This window comes from Hylobates moloch, unplaced genomic scaffold (assembly GCF_009828535.3).
Source record: "Hylobates moloch isolate HMO894 unplaced genomic scaffold, HMol_V3 SCAFFOLD_17, whole genome shotgun sequence".
Taxonomy (NCBI): Eukaryota; Metazoa; Chordata; class Mammalia; order Primates; family Hylobatidae; genus Hylobates; species Hylobates moloch.
In genome coordinates, this window is record NW_026652292.1 from 60,757,653 (window position 1) to 60,773,595 (window position 15,943).

A 15,943-nucleotide genomic window follows, 5' to 3' on the forward strand; every position below is an offset into this window, starting at 1 on the left:
AAAAAAAAAAAAAAAGATACATCTTGAGTCCACCTCCACTCTTCTCTGCCAGCAGTCAAGTCCCAGTTGCCATCATCTCTCACTGGACTAGTTCAATGGAACTAGTTCTCATTCTCTACTCAGCAGTCAGAAATAACTGCTGTGAAGTACAAAGGATAGCAGGCCGCTTCTCTGAGTGATGTCTTTCAGTGGCCTCTGGCATTTAGAACAACATGCAGGCTCTTTGCCTTTGCCTTGGTCTACAAGGTCCTGCATGATTTAGTTTCCTTCTGCCTTTCGGACCTCATTTCATCTCTTCCTCTCCCTCACTCTCCATGCTCTGGCCACACTGGCCTGCATTCAGATCCTTACATACACTTAGCATGTTTTGGTCCTGGTGACTTCACACATCCCATGCTTTCTGCCTGTTCCGCCCCTCCCTTAGCCTCTGCTTACTGCCCGCAGCCCTCCTGCACTTGCCTGCCTTTCCTCATCTCAAAGCACCCAGCTAGGTTCTCAGACAGGCTTTCATCATCTTGATATGGTTTGGCTGTGTCCCCACCCAAATCTCATCTTTAATTGTAGCTCCCATAATTCCCACATGTTGTGGGAGGGACCTGGTGGGAGATAATTGAATCAACAGTGTGGCGGTTTCCCCCATAGTGTTCTCGTGGTAGTGAATGTCTCACAAGATCTGATGATTTTGTAAGGAGAAACCCCTTTTGCTTGGCTCTCATTTTCTCTTGTCTGCCACCATGTAAGACATGCCTTTCACCTTCCACCATGATTGTGAAGCCTCCCCATGAGGCCATGTGGAACTATGAGTCCATCAAACCTGTTTTTCTTTATAAATTACCCAGTCTCCAATATGTCTTTATCAGCAGCATGAAAATGGACTAATACACACCTAAATTAGGTCTCCCCTATTCTCTTCCTTCATAGGCTCTATCAAAATTTGCAATTGCATACTCATTTATGCATCCTTTTAATTTAATATCTGTCTGCAATGAAAGTGGGGATCATGTCTGTCTTGGTCATTGTTTTATTATTGATGCCCAGCACATAGTAGGTTCTCAGTTAATACTGACAGAATGAACTGACAAGTAGCTGAACGTGAGGGTACATGAATACATGAATGAATGCCATGTTGAGCTGCCAACACATGGAATCATATAAAGTAGAACCAGTTTGAGACTTTAGAGAAGGCCACTCCAGCCTGTGCCATTTCAGCCACTGTAGGAACGTGTGTTATTCATGCCATAAAGACATAGCTTGAGTAAGTGTACATCTGAACAAGAATTTTTACATTTTCAAAAACTCTTGCTATTTCCTGAAACAGATTGTGTCTCTCTGATTGTCTATTAAGTTTTTTTTTTAACTGCTGAGGAACTTGGAACCACACCAAAGTAATCTGCATTTCCATTTTTATATTTTAATTTATAAACTGCGCCTTATAATTTACAAGCACTCACTTACTTAGTGTCTCTAGCAGAGCCGAAACAAATACTAACTCTGCCAGCTATGCTACTCCAGCCTACTTTCTGCACCATTCCTATCCGGAACTTTTTAGTTTTTTAGGGTGGAGAGGGTGGGCTGGAGCTAGCTCTAGCTTTTGGAAGTTACGGTTAGTAACAATGATGATATGTCACATTTATTTAGGAAAGGGTGCAGAAGGGCTCTTTATCCCCATTTTATAGATGAAAAAATAGAAGCTAGAGATGGGAATAACATGACCAAGAAGGTTTGCTTGTGATTGATGAACCTAACTTACAATCTGCATCTCTGGAATTCCTCATGCCAAGGGTCTTTCCAGAACACTAAGCCAGGCTCTCTCAACCTTGGCTCTAGCAACATTTTGACCTGGATCATTCTTGCTAAGTACTCCAAGATGTTTAGCAGCATCCCCAGCCTCTACACATTAGACACCAGGGGCACCCACCCCGAATATCTCCAGACATGGCCAAGTGTCCCCTGAATTACCTGCAATTGAGAACCACAATACAAGACGGTGACTCTGGCTTTGATTACAATGGAAGCACAGAAGTCAGGAAAACCCATCTCCCTCTATAGTCCTCTGCCGGTCACTTCCCTACAATCTAGTCACATAGAACTCTGCTCAAATGCCCAGTGCCTCCTTTGTGGTATTAAGTGCTTTACTTTCTTGATCTCATTTAACCCCTAAATGTGGTTACAACAACCTCTTGTTTACAGGTGAGGAAATCGAGGTTTAGAAAGATCACAACTTGCACAGCAGTAAGTGGCAGGCTGGGATGCAAACCCCAACCTGTCTAGTCCTGAGGCCAGCGTTTAGCTATGCCACCCTGCCCCTGGGCTCTCACTCACAGGTAAGAAATAGATTTTCTTTTCCTGGGTCAGCAGGGAATGCTGTGTTTGAGAAGCCTCCGCTCCTCTGCTCTATAGAGAGGTAGCCCATCCCTCTTAAGGCAAATGTCTTTCAGGTGCACAGCACACACATCCATGATTGTGGGTCTGCATGTCTGTGGCCCTCCCCAGGCTGTGGTCTGTGTCCTCAGCCCCTAACACTGGGGCTTGCTGAGTAAAGTATTTGTGAAACGCATGCCCACATGGCAGCGAGGGTTAGACACAGCAGCCAGTTGTGGAGTATGATCCCCCTGGCTGTGTCCTGTGTGATCTTGGACAAGATAAAAACTTCTCTGAGCTCAATGTTCCCATCCATAAAATGGGAGGACCCATTTCTCAGGACAGATGCAATAATTAAATGATGATAAATGCAGGCTGGTTTGCACCAATGCCAGGTGCTTTTCACATGGCCACCAGCAGGGAATGTCTAACTCCCTCCATGAAGTTGCCTACACAAAGCTCGCTTTTAATTCCTGAACCTCTTTTGGTCAGTCTGTGACCCCCTTGTAGCCGGTGGAGTTGCTCTTTTAGGGTTGTCTGTCCAGCTAGACTTTAAGCTCCCTGAGGACAGGAGCTGTTCCTTTGTTCCCTCCCACAGCAGCCAGCCTGATACTGTCCTCATGGATCTTGTCAATGGATCACCAACAATAATCGCTGAAGAAGCAATAATTCCTATTTTTGCATTAGATACTGCCTTTTCAGAGTAGGTTTTAGCATCTGCAATGCTTTTCCTTGGTTTGCAGCTGGACAGTCGTGCTGTGATTCCCTTCTCCGAGCAGTTCAGGTTATTAGCCATTACTTTGCTTCTGCTTTGGTCATTTTCTTTGATTTCCTCAGCCGCACATTTCCTGTGTTGATTTCAGCTCATTGCTTCAAACTTAAGGAATTGAAGAGGGGCTCAGGAGGGCCCAGTTAACGTAGCCGTTCAAGGCTCCAAGCCCCATCCTGCCCAGCCAGGAGCTGCTGGACCGTCAGCCAGTCCGGATGCTTTCTGGGCGTCAGCAGCCTCATCAATAAATTAAGGATATAAGTAGGACCTGCTTCAAAGGGTTAGGAGATTAAAAGCACAGTGGCTAGGATGTATCACACCCTCAATCTCTACTAACCCTCCTCTGACGGGAGGGCGGGGTGGCCCGTGGGCAGCTGAGCGAGGGGAAACTTTCCCGGGCTTTCCAGCTCTTTAGCAGGCAGCAGGCAGGGCCCAGAGCGCCGGGCGTGCAGGCTGCAGCGGCTTTGCTTCCCCACGTTCCTCCCATGTGGAGGGCTGGCTGGCTTCAGTAACCCCTGGTGCTGTGGGAACGCCAGCCAGACCTCACTGCCCCACCGCAGAAGACAAGCAAAGCCGTCCCCGCTGACCTACTGGCAGCATGCACTTCAAAATTAATAAAGGCTGCTCAAAAGTCTCTCCTCTTCAAAGCACCCAGGGCTGCCTCCCTCCCCAGTAATCAAGTCGGTTCTCCACACTCCCCGCTCCGACTTTATTTATTTGCCCTCCCCAGATTATACCCCTGGAGGTATTGCGGGCATCGGATCCTCCACCGCTCAGCCAGGCCCCGACGGGGGTCTCCGCCAGGCTTGGCCCCTCCCCCAAGGTCACCCAACTTTTCCCTCTGTCCCCACGCCCGGCTCAGGGCGAGAGGGGGTGGCGAGGTGGGGGCCGGGCGGCACGCCACGGGGGCGGCGCTGACCCCCTCCCCCTCGGGGCGGGCCCCGCTATGCATTATTCATTGGCCAGAGCCGGGCTGCGGGCGCGAGTGCTGATGTCAGGCAGGCGCGAGTGCGGCGGGCGCAGCGGCGGCGGCCGCCCAGCAGCCCGGGCTCGGGTGGGGGGGCGCCGAGTGGGGGTGGCGGCCAGCATGCTGCTCGGCTGCGGCTCGGCCTCCCACACCCGCGGCGCCCTTGTCCTCACCAGCAGCGGCGGCGGCAGAGCAGCGAGCGGCGCCCGCGTCTGCAGCGGCGCCGGGTCCGAGCGCGCGGCGCGGCGGTGGGGGTCGGGGCCCGGGCGGGGAGCGGGGACCGGGCATGGCGCTGCGGAGAGGCGGCTGCGGGGCGCTCGGGCTGCTGCTGCTGCTGCTGGGCGCCGCGTGCCTGATCCCGCGGAGCGCGCAGGTGAGGCGGCTGGCGCGCTGCCCCGCCACTTGCAGCTGTACCAAGGAGTCCATCATCTGCGTGGGCTCTTCCTGGGTGCCCAGGATCGTGCCGGGCGACATCAGCTCCCTGTGAGTGGGACCCCTCCAGCCCCCATTCCGTCCCGCCCCACCCTGCGTCCGCCGCCGCGAGGGAGTTGCCGGGGCAGGGCGACCCCGACCCACTCCCCAGGCCCCTTCTTTGCCTTTGCGTGGGGGACGTGGGTGGAGTGTTGGCCCCGGGGAGGACGGTGAGAACCTGAGCCCCAGAATCTGGGAACCCAGACAGGTTCCTGTAACAGTGTTTCTCAGAGTGTGGCCCACGGGCCACCTGCATCAGACTCACCTGGGGAAGCTTGTGCCAATGCAGAATCCGGCTGCTCTGAAGCAGTCTTTGGAGTGGAGTCCTGGAGTGTGCATTTGACGTCCCCGGGAGACTCAGGGGTGCATTGAAGTTTGAGAGGGTGTGTGTGTGTGTGTGTGTGTGTGTTTGCGGGTTGGAGTTGTGTGTGTAGGGGCTTGCATAGGAGCAGCTGAACACGACCTGACTGAGTGCAAACTGGGAAGGGTGAGGCCTCACTGCCCCACATCAGGTCTGGGGCGAATGTTCACCCCGTGGCCTCCTCCCAACTTCTCCACATTGCAGGTTGCAAAAAGCCGAGGTCAAGGCATGCAGGCTCTGGGAGCGGAGGGTCCACCCCACGTGGCCTAGAAGAGGGGTAACAGAAGGCTTGGCAGAGGTTTGGGGCATGTTGGGCGCCTAGCCCAGTGGCCAAGTGCTTTGAAGTCAGCTTTTCTTCTTGCCCTGAGGTCAGGAGGGTTTTTTGCCCCCTTTCTCCATCACACAGTTGTGTTGGTAGGAGGAACTGACAGGAAAGGGCTTCACATTACGTATCCACCTGCCGAGAGGTGCTTTCACCCTGCCCTCACCTGGCCACTCAAGCCAAATGACCAGCTCTCACAAGGGCGGTGGAAGGGGCTGTTGGGCTGTATCTTTACTGCTAGGACATGTTTCCTGCTAAGACCACTCTCTTGTTCCAGGCCAAGATGCCTGGGTGCCCAGTCAGTGGTGGAGGCAGGGAATCCCCGGGGTGACGTTGCTTGTGCTCAAGATACTTTCTTGTGTCCAGTGCTCCCCAGCCTCCCACCCAAGGCAATTGTAGGGGCCTGGACCCAGGAGTGAGGGGGTTCCCATTTGCATTTATAGAAAGTCAGAAGAGTTTGGCTGGTGGGAACAGAGGACCTTTTTCATTCTTAATATTGCTAAGTCGGGTGACATGGAGGATTCCAGAAATTAGAGTTCCCCTTATTAAATCCTTCAGAACAGCAGCTGCTTAAGTGATCTGCATGCCAACTGAAAGGAATTCTGAAATAATATATTCAGATCCCGCTGTGGCCAGAAAGGATGGGGGCCTGGGGGCAGAAATAAAGCCAAGCATCTTGCCTCCTGGTTGACCGTTTTATCTGGCAGATGGTACTGCCTCTCCCCACACAGGGGAGTTCAGGTGTCTGTGAGTTTTTCCCCAGGGCTTTCATGGTGCATTTAATCAGGAGTGCTCTGACTGTCTTTCAGAGATGGGCTCCCAAGAGGAATGCTTAATCCTACCCCAGCATTTCGTAGGCCAACACAACGCTGTGTCTACACAAACAGAATCATGGGCAGAGGTGAAGCGATTATCCATTTTCAGGCAAGGGCCTTCTGTAGTTAAGAAAAGGAAGTGAAGGGATTGATTTAAACTGACCGAGATAATGTCTGTGGAAGGAGCTGATGGTAAAGGTTTCTGTTATTCAGACTAGTTTTCATACTGATCTGATTCATTGGGAAGTGGCTTGTCTCTTCTTATTCCTACCCGGGGGAAGATCCTGGGCAACTGTGCTATGCCTCACTCCTGAGAGTCAGGGTTTGAAGCACAGGTGGAGGCAGAGGTCGATTACCCACCCTGCCTGGCACTCCCTAAAAGAAACCTAGGCCTACTTTTGTTCATCTTTTGCCTGTAGGAGCCTGGTAAATGGGACGTTTTCAGAAATCAAGGACCGAATGTTTTCCCATCTGCCTTCCCTGCAGCTGCTGTGAGTATGTGAAGTTCCCTCTGCACAATGGGGGGCCCTGAGGTGCCATCCTTGAAGGACCATCTCTGCCTCTTTGGTATCAGCCCTTCCTAAAGTACCGTGAGGAGACCATGGCTGCCTCTTGGTGTTGATTTACCCTGTGGTGTCCCCAGCAAAGCACTGAGGCTCCCTGCTCAGCTCTTTCCTTAGTTTGATACTTGTTTTCTTCAAAGACTTTATTGTAGATCCCAACACCCAGATCTAGTAAATGGGGAGGTAATTGCATTGACTCATGACCTGAAAGTCACCTAAATGCACTGTTTCCCAAACACCCCAGTTTAAAAGAAAACTTCATTTTAAAATCTTAATGCTACTCTGGAAATAGGAGTGTTTCTAGTTTGCTAAGAACTTAAACCAGTCAGGCAGCATCCTATGAACTTACGTGCATAATTTTATTTCATCATCACATCATCGGTATGATGAAGGCATGCTTATGATCCCATTTGATAAATAAGGAAACTGAGGTTCAGGGAAGTTAACTAACTTGTCCCAAATCAGAGCCAGGATTCTAGTCCGGGGCCAAAAGCCCACACTCATAACTATTCCTCATGCCAGCTCCTCTCTGTGAGCAATGCTCAAGTCACTGTGGTAATACTTGTGTCGTGCCCTGTAACCCAGGCTGGGGAATGTTTGCTGATGAAAAGAAATGTCCAAAAAGCAGTTTTCAAAAGCAAACCAGTGACAGGCAAAGTATGAGTACACACCTCATTCTCTTGATCTATGTTGATTTCTTAAATTTGAGATGAGATTGAAATTAAAACAAGCAATGTGCTATAGAAAAATTTGGATAAATGGAATAGGAGATCACTATTCATCCTAAATGAACATACTCCTGATACTTTTGTTCTTGAAATATTATATGCCTACTTTTAACATTACACTTAACATTTTAAAATCTGAGGCCTCTTAGAAATTGCAGTGCTATTAAAGTATACTTTTCATATAATAGAAATACAATTTTAGGTATTCTTTTGCCAGTAGACTTGGGTGATGACTCAAATAGAAAAATATATAGTGACAGTCTTCTGAAAGTTTCTTAAACAAACTTTTTTTTTTTTTTTTTAACTATTTTTAAGGGTCCAGCTGTGTGACTTTGATCAAGTCACTTAGCTTCTCTGGGCTTATATTTTCCTAAAAATATATTTGGATTGGATCTTTTTAGATCTCTAATTTTATGATTGCTTGTGTACCATAAAGCATTCACTGGTTGTTTAGTCGTGCTGAGCATTATAATGTTTTAAAGTAACAGCTATCAGGTCATATTTACTGAGACACACAGGGAAGAAAGGAGTAGAGTTCTGGAGATGACAAGAAAATCTGGTCAAAAGGAATCCACTTGCCATCATCTGTAAGAGCAGGCTGTGAGAATCAGGTTTCTGACAACCAAATGGGTTCTCCTTAGGCTAAGAAGAGCTCATGTTTGCCCACAGATCAAAACGTAGCAAAGGAAATAGAAATGGCTTCACATGTGACTCAAGTTTTACATCTCTGCATTGGAATCTGTCTCTTACTTTCAGATTGCTGAATTCTAACTCATTCACGATCATCCGGGATGACGCTTTCGCTGGACTTTTTCACCTTGAATACCTGTAAGTTTTGTGCTTTGTCTATTTGCTGAACATTTGGTATCTTGGTAGAATTTCTGGATCAGTTTCTGTGCTGGAACAGCATCTCTGCGAGGGTTTAGGGGTGGAGAAAATGGAGAACACCCCATTCTCTTTTCAGCACTGACCTTTTATAGTTTACTTGCTTACAAACATGCTGGGGAAGGAGGAGGCTGGAGACAGAGGGAGAGACAAAACAAAGAAGGAGAGATAGTCATTCATTCTCTGCTGACATTTAATTTGTCATGTAGTAAGCACAATTGGAAGTTGCATTGGATATTTTTACCTCTCATAAATAGGCATGGATTTGCCGATCAGCCAGAAATAGAGCTGCGGGCTTCTGAGGGTTACTTATTTTTAAGAAAGCCTCCCTATTTGGGGGATACAACTTCATGTTGTTCATTCTCTGTCCTACATCTCTTTTGCAGTATCTCCTATGAATTGCTACCTAGGGTCTAATTTTATTTCATTTTTTTCCTTAAAAAAAGGTCATTTTTCCCTTTTTTGATGTGCAGGTTTCTCCCCTCGCAATGAGCTTTGCCCTTGTTCTGATTTCTGCCTTTTCTTCCTTTCATGTCTTTTTTCCCCTTTAAGTTCTTTCATCCTTGTCTTTGGTAGCTTTGTAATAATGTTAATCCTGCTATCAGATGGGATTTCCTCACTTAGCATTCAGAGGGATTTTTAAAGCCTTGTTTCATTTTCTTGTCTGAGTTCAACGGGTAGGTATTGGAATTCTAGACACATCCTAGATATAAGAAAGCTCTCTGCTGACTTTGTGTCTTGAGGAAAGATGTTCCTGGAGGAATTCTTTCTCCAGAGTATACATAATATGTGTATTTGCATAATACTCTGATATTATCATATACATAGTATGGAAAGTGTAGGACTGCAATGCTAAATCTGACTAGGGTCTATCAAAGCACATACATAGCCAATGGAGGTAGCAGTTGTAAAGCTCTGAGTTTTCTCTTACGGTAGTTCATCTTGTGGTCAAGGTTATTGGAGAGGAAGTTAGCTCATCAGTTTATGCTGAAGTCTGTTACTGAAAAGACACCTCACTTTTAAAAACCATCAGTGAGTTCTCAGTGCAAGAGTCAAGAACTAATTCACTGATGATGTTGTGTTTCAAAGCGCCAACCATGGAGCATCTCATCAAAGACTCTCTTACATTTGACTTAATATAATGCTGTAAACTAAAATTTAGTTCTCCCTGAGCCTAGAGAATAGTTGTAGTGAATTCACATCAATTATTTCCCACAAAGACCTTAAGGCATGGCCAGTGGTATTATTGCAAGATCCCATGTGCAAACCCTGTGGGGTTTTAGTACAGAGAAAGAAGTTTGGTTCCTACTCAACTTCATTATACTTCCTACTTCCGAGTGGCTTAGAGAGCTTGAGCTTTTCCTGCCTTGTCACCCATTTGCTTGGTGATTAGATGGTGTAGGACATGATAAACTCAAGGTTGCTGAAAACCAAGCTTGATAGAACTCTCCCCCAGCAAAAAACTTTAATATGGAGATGTAAAACAAGGGAACCCTCTCAAGGGACAGTGACATTAACAGAAGTATGAATAGCCAGGCAACATGAAATGTGGGATTGAGTAGGGAAAATGTCTGGAAGTGCTCCAGTCTTGCAGAGATATGAGAATTTCTTGCCTCTGTATGGTGCTTTCTTCTTTATTTCTCCCCAAGATGTTTTTACCCATGTTGCCAGCTCAGAATTCTTTGAAGACTTCCATGCCGCTTCTGGAAGGAGTGCAGACCACACACTCACGTGCACTCATTTTTGCATACATCCTGCTACCACATGGAATTTGGTGTAGCCGACCTAGTCTTCAGAGATCAATTCTTATAATTCAGGAATACTTTTAGATTTTATTCTGAAAGCTTACCAACATAGTTTTTTTAGGGATGCTAAGGAGAGAAAATTCATTTTAATTATACAACTTTTCCTCTTAGGTTCATTGAAGGGAACAAAATAGAAACCATTTCAAGAAATGCCTTTCGTGGCCTCCGTGACCTGACTCACCTGTAAGTCCTATGAAAAGTATCGAAGGTCCTCTAATATGTGGAGTAAGATTTGTTTCCTGGAGCCTCTCTGTTTCTTGGCTCTAACAGTCCCTGAAGGAAACGAATTTCTAGATTACTCAAGAGGTTTCTATGTTGACAGTCAGACACTGGCTCATTGTGAGTACGCACATACTTGTCTTTATTATCATCTCTATCAACCTGAATTGCAGTTATAGGCCACATGACTGTGTGGGAATTAAGGAGCATCCTGGGGTGTGAGGGACTTGTGTTGCTTGATGGAGGAGATGAGAAGAAATTTTTTTTTTTTTGAGGCGAAGTCTCACTCTGTCATCTAGGCTGGAGTGCAGTGGCATGATCTCGGCTCACTGCAGCCTCTGCCTCCTGGGTTCAAACCATTCTCATGCCTCAGCCTCCTGAGTAGCTGGGATTACAGGTACACACCACTACGCCTGACTAATTTTTGTATTTTTAGTAGAGACAGGGCCTCACTATGTTGGCCAGGCTAGTCTCGAACTCCTGATCTCAAGTGATCCACCTGCCTTGGCCTCCCAAAGTGCTGAGATTACAGGCGTGAGCCACTGCACCTGGCTGGGAAGGAAATTATTGTGGGTCTTATACCTGCTTGGCACCAGGCACAGGGCTGGGTGCTTAGTGAGCCTTCTCTTCTTCATCTTTCATAATAATCTGTGAGTCCCCATTTTACAGATTTTGGAACCAAGGCTTAGATGACTAGGTGGAATGTTGGATCAGAATTAGGACAAAGTGGAATAGAGACATTTTCATGGTTCCTCTCATTTGAATGCAAATCACTTTTTCTTTTATATTGGATTAATCTGTGGTTTCAACTAAGCTCTCTGGTTCTTTAAGAGCTTTCTGGAGATAAAGAAATTGATTTGAAACTGGCATATAAAGATGAAGCAAGTACACACACTTAGCAAATGCATAAAATTTATAAAACTAGAAAAAATAGCGGCTGTGTTTATGAAAATGTAAAAATACTCATTGTCTTGGTAGGAGTAATTCGTTAGCCAGGAACCAGGTCTCATTTGCATGATAGATATTTTGAGTTTGAGTAAGATAACATATCTTATCTCTGTAGTCAGCCTGCCCGCCATAAAGACAGTTGGGAAAATTGGAGGGTTTTGACTGGAAGTGTTGGGCAAGGATGGTAGTACCTTCAGCATGTGTAACCCTGACTGGTACAGTGTGGACATAGTCATCTAATGAGGAAACCATTCACATCAAGCCCCGATAGTGGCAAAGGGGGTTGTCAATAGGCTGAGCAAGCACTTGAGTCTGGAATGCCCACAAGTAGAGGCTCTGCGTAAGTTAAAGCCTGTGGGGCAAGGAGATGAGAGAGCAGACGTGGGAGGCCCAAACATCTGTGTCAGCATAGTTGGTACTGGAGAATGTCCTAGGTCTTCATTTCTTCCTATAAAAGCCTTTATTGTTTTTCAGATTCAACCTAAGTGTCAACTCCCCAGATTCCTGTAGAGGCTACAATTGTGGGCTTGGAGTCATATAGGCTTGGGTTTAAATCTCAAGGCCATGATTTATTAATATTGCTTAACTTTCTGAGATCAATTTCCTCCTCCTTAAAATAGGGATAACTATACTGATTTCATAGGATTGCTGTACATAAAGGGTTAATGCTTGCTTGCAAAGCATCTAGCCCATTACCCATGGTAAATGCTCAAGGCATAGCCGGTGTTGTCGTCGTCGTCATCATCATCATCATCATCATCATCGTCATCATCGTCATCATCAACATCATTCCTTCCCTCCACGCATTAAGAAGTCCCAATTTCCTCCATGGCCCGTCAAGTATCTTTGGCAGTTTGGGTGGCCAGACAGAGTCTGCTAAGGAGACAGCTGTGGGTGTCTGAAGAGGAACAGCTGTGGCCAGATGAGTCTGGTTCCCAGAAGTCAGGAATTAGGGCTTTGTATTTGAGCAAAAGCTCTGGGCAGATTATAAACCTAAAGCAAAGCCCATGTGACGGGCTGAGTTAGCCCAGACGGCACCTTTCGTTTGCTCAGATGGCTGCGGTTCTTCCATCAGCAGGAGGGTGTGAACAAGCAGGTATCATGCACGGGTATTTGCATATCTTTGTGCAGGTATACAAAGTGTCCTTGGATGCATGGACTTATATACATGAGTGTACATAACTGTGTTCCTATGTGCATGCTTATGTGTTTGTTTCATGTGTTATCATGTGTACATGTGTGCAAGAGGCACCTCCTTTTCTGTGGTATTATGCACAGAGAACACAAACACAGAGGGAGTGAGGGAGTCCTGCACTTGAGTCCACAGAGCACGGAATGTGTTAGAGAAGAATCAGCTCATCCCAGTGAGTAGGACCACCCTGCGGTCAAGTCTACAAGTCAAGCCTCTCCTCAGTTCTCTAACCTCGTTTCTCTGAGTGTCCTCAGAACATCAAGCACTCGATGCTCCCCCACCTCATCCTACTGCTTTTCCTCACATCCTTTCCCTTGCCCGGGATGCTGTTTCTTCTGCCCTTGGTCTCTTGGCATCTGCCTTTTCTTTCAAAGTCCAGGTTAAGTTCTATCTCCCCAGTTAAGCCATTCTCCATCTTCCTCTTCCCTCCTGCCATTGGCTTCATGCAGCCAGCACTTCACTGTCTACAGTGGCCATACTGGTTGGTGCTGTTGCCTGGGTGTTTGTTTTGTCTGCCAGCACGTTGGAAGCTCTTGCAGGGCAGGACATTTAGTGATCTTCCCTTAGCTCTGTTCTTTCGCCAGTGTCTAGTACAGGGCTAAGCCAGCAGGACGTACTTTCTGATTTGCTAATTGATGGATGGCTTCTTAATGGAGTTGGATTTCCCATATGTGCTCTACTTCTGGACAAGTCAGGTGGCTATTTTTTTTTTTTGAGATGGAGTCTCTCTCTGTCACCTAGGCTGGAGTGCAGTGGCGTGATCTCGGCTCACTGCAACCTCTGCCTCACGAGTTCAAGTGATTCTCCTGCCTCAGCCTCCCGAGTAGCTGGGACTACAGGCGTGTGCCACCATGCCTGGCTAATTTTTTGTATTTTTAGTAGAGACAGGGTTTCACCGTGTTAGCCAGGATGGTCTCATTTGACCTCATGATCCGCCTGTCTTGGTCTCCCAAAGTGCTGGGATTACAGGCCTGAGCCACCGTGCCTGGCCAGGAGACTTTTAAAGTTGACTCCTCTAGGCTGGAGATGTATTTAGTAATTCAAGCATTTAATATATGGTTTAAAGAATGAATCAATTCACCTCCCTCCCCTTTTAAAAACCTCTAAGCAAAGAGAAGATACCAGGTCTCTAAAGTTCATCCCCATGCTTACGGAAGTTCCTATTTGGAATTTGCTTGTTGAAGTTAAGCAGCTGATTTTTATCTTTTATGAACTTTTCCACTGCTTACAGACTCACATGCATAGGAAAAGAGACATAGATCAGGTTTCAAAGCATTGAAGGAGCTGTGCCAATCTGTAACTAAAATCTAGAACATTTGTTTCCAGCAGTCCCATGAAGCCCAAGGGATAGAGAGCTGTTAAATAGTTTTAGAAATAAAGTAAGTGCCATGATTTGTAGACAAAATTAAGTGGAAAGGCAGGTGTTAAGCACTTAGTGTGAGTGGGGTGAATAATCCATCTAAATAATTCTGCTTTCTGAAATCTAAATTGAACACTTGGAACGTTGCTAAACACTCTGCTTTTTTTTTTTTGGCTTTGACCATTCCATGTATACTTATCATATCAATACAATAACTTTCAATTAGCTGATGTTTTTAGCTAATAATGTTAATTAGCTAAAACATTGTTGTACTTTACTTTCCAGAAAAAGTGACCATCGACCAGGAAAAACAATCAAAATGAACAACCCCCTTTTTAAAATTTCCAATATCTCTTTCAGAGTAGCTTCAGTATGATTACATATTCAGTCTATTTTCCAACACAGTTAAAAATGTACAAATACGTCATTTAGAAATCCATTTGTGGTTACCTAGATGGAAAGGGGCATAATTCAGAAACTATGGGTCTCCCCATATTAACTTGGTGTCTTGAAGCAAGAATATTCGGGCTCCAAGCTTTCTACTATGCCCAGCTAACCGACTCTAGGTAGGAAGACTCATTTCTTTAATTCATCTCTCTGGGATGGGTCGTTATGATTATACAGAAGACACATTTCATAGATATCTTAAATCGGTTGGGGCTGAATCGCTTACATGTTTGTCATTTATATGTTTTGCTGTTTGCATTCATATGTGTAAAAGAAAACAAAAGTAGGCATCAGGTTCTTGGCTGACTCACATTAGAGTGCAGTGCCTGGGGAAATCACAAACTCAGTGTACATCATTTCAACATTCCACATCTTTCTACATCAACAGCCCTGCACCATGGACATTCATCTTCACAGGATGATGACAGGGCACTGCAAAATCCTGAATCATCGGAGAAAGAGTTGATGCTGTGCATTCTAGTCTATTTCCTGGAGGTGGGGTGTGGACTAAGACGTCTTCGAATGATCTTTAACACCATGAGCAAAAATGCAAAATGGTTTTGGGTCAACCTTTATTAATGTGAAAATGAAATTGATCATGGTCAATCATTCCCTACACATTCTGGTTGGTTGAGATTTTATTACGTTATTCTTAAAGGTTAGAGCTGAGTCTCTTTATGTAAAGGAGTATTAACTGAGTCCTTTCTTAGAGTCACGAGTAATAGAATTCACTTAGATGGACCATTAGGGAACTTCTTGGGACAAGACTGTAAATCTTCTTTTATCACTCTCACTTTGGTGCTTAATAGATTAATTCAGCAAAGATATACTGAGTGCCTGCTGTGTGCCAGGCACTGTTCTAGGAACTGGGGATACAGCAGTGGACAGACAGACAATAATCTCTGTCCTCATGTGGCTTATGTAGAGGGGGAATACACAGCCAGTAAACAAATAGATAATTAAAATATGTAGTGTGCCAAATGATGGCGGTGCAGGGAAGGGAGATGTGCAGAGGCCTGAGAAGGTGGTGATACTTGAGGACAGACCCAAAGGAGGCAATGGAATGCCAAATGGATAGCTGGGGAAAGAACATTCCAGGCAGATGACCAAGTTCAGAGGCCTGGAGGGTAGGAGCATGCCTCACTTGTTGGAGGAATAGCGAGGAGGCCAGTGTGGCTAGATCAGAGATCCACTGAGTAGTTGGAGACCGATGAGATGGGGTCTCCTAGGTAAGCAAGAGTGGAGGTAGCCAGGCAATAAAAGGTCTTGCATGCCACTGAAGGAACTTTGGCTTTGATTCCAAGAAACATGGGAAGCCATCTGAGGTTGCACAAATATACGTAAAGAGCTTAAAAAGTGCTTTTTGTTAAAAAAAAAAAAAAAAGAAAGAAAATTTGTATTATAATCCAGCATCTCTTATGTTATATTTACATAACTAAGCTCATTTCTCTATCTCAGTATTGATGACCAAAGCTGTGCTGTAAGTCAATAGCTTTATCTGAAGGGAATTGAGAGTGACAGAGCATGAGATAATAACCACATTGCAATGTGACTTTCTTGTTCTAGTTCTTTGGCCAATAACCACATAAAAGCACTACCAAGGGATGTCTTCAGTGATTTAGACTCCCTGATTGAACTGTAAGTAATGAAATTTAGTTTATGTGTGCTTGTCATTGTGCCCTGGTTAATCATGTCTTTCAATCTCCTTTCACCTTTCTTTTATGCATTTC

At 45.7% G+C, this 15,943-nt stretch overlaps 1 protein-coding gene across 1 annotated transcript in view; it reads left to right on the forward strand.

Moving 5' to 3' along the window:
- The first annotated feature begins 4,165 nt into the window (after nucleotides 1–4,165).
- The window catches only part of LGI2 (leucine rich repeat LGI family member 2), a 29,030-nt gene continuing 17,252 nt past the window's right edge, over nucleotides 4,166–15,943 (forward strand). Inside the window, exons 1-5 of the mRNA XM_032135744.2 lie at nucleotides 4,166–4,580; nucleotides 6,486–6,557; nucleotides 8,114–8,185; nucleotides 10,159–10,230; nucleotides 15,780–15,851. Coding sequence (XP_031991635.1) covers nucleotides 4,384–4,580; nucleotides 6,486–6,557; nucleotides 8,114–8,185; nucleotides 10,159–10,230; nucleotides 15,780–15,851 — 485 coding nt within the window. The 5' untranslated portion in view covers nucleotides 4,166–4,383. The remainder of the gene's footprint in view (nucleotides 4,581–6,485; nucleotides 6,558–8,113; nucleotides 8,186–10,158; nucleotides 10,231–15,779; nucleotides 15,852–15,943) is intronic.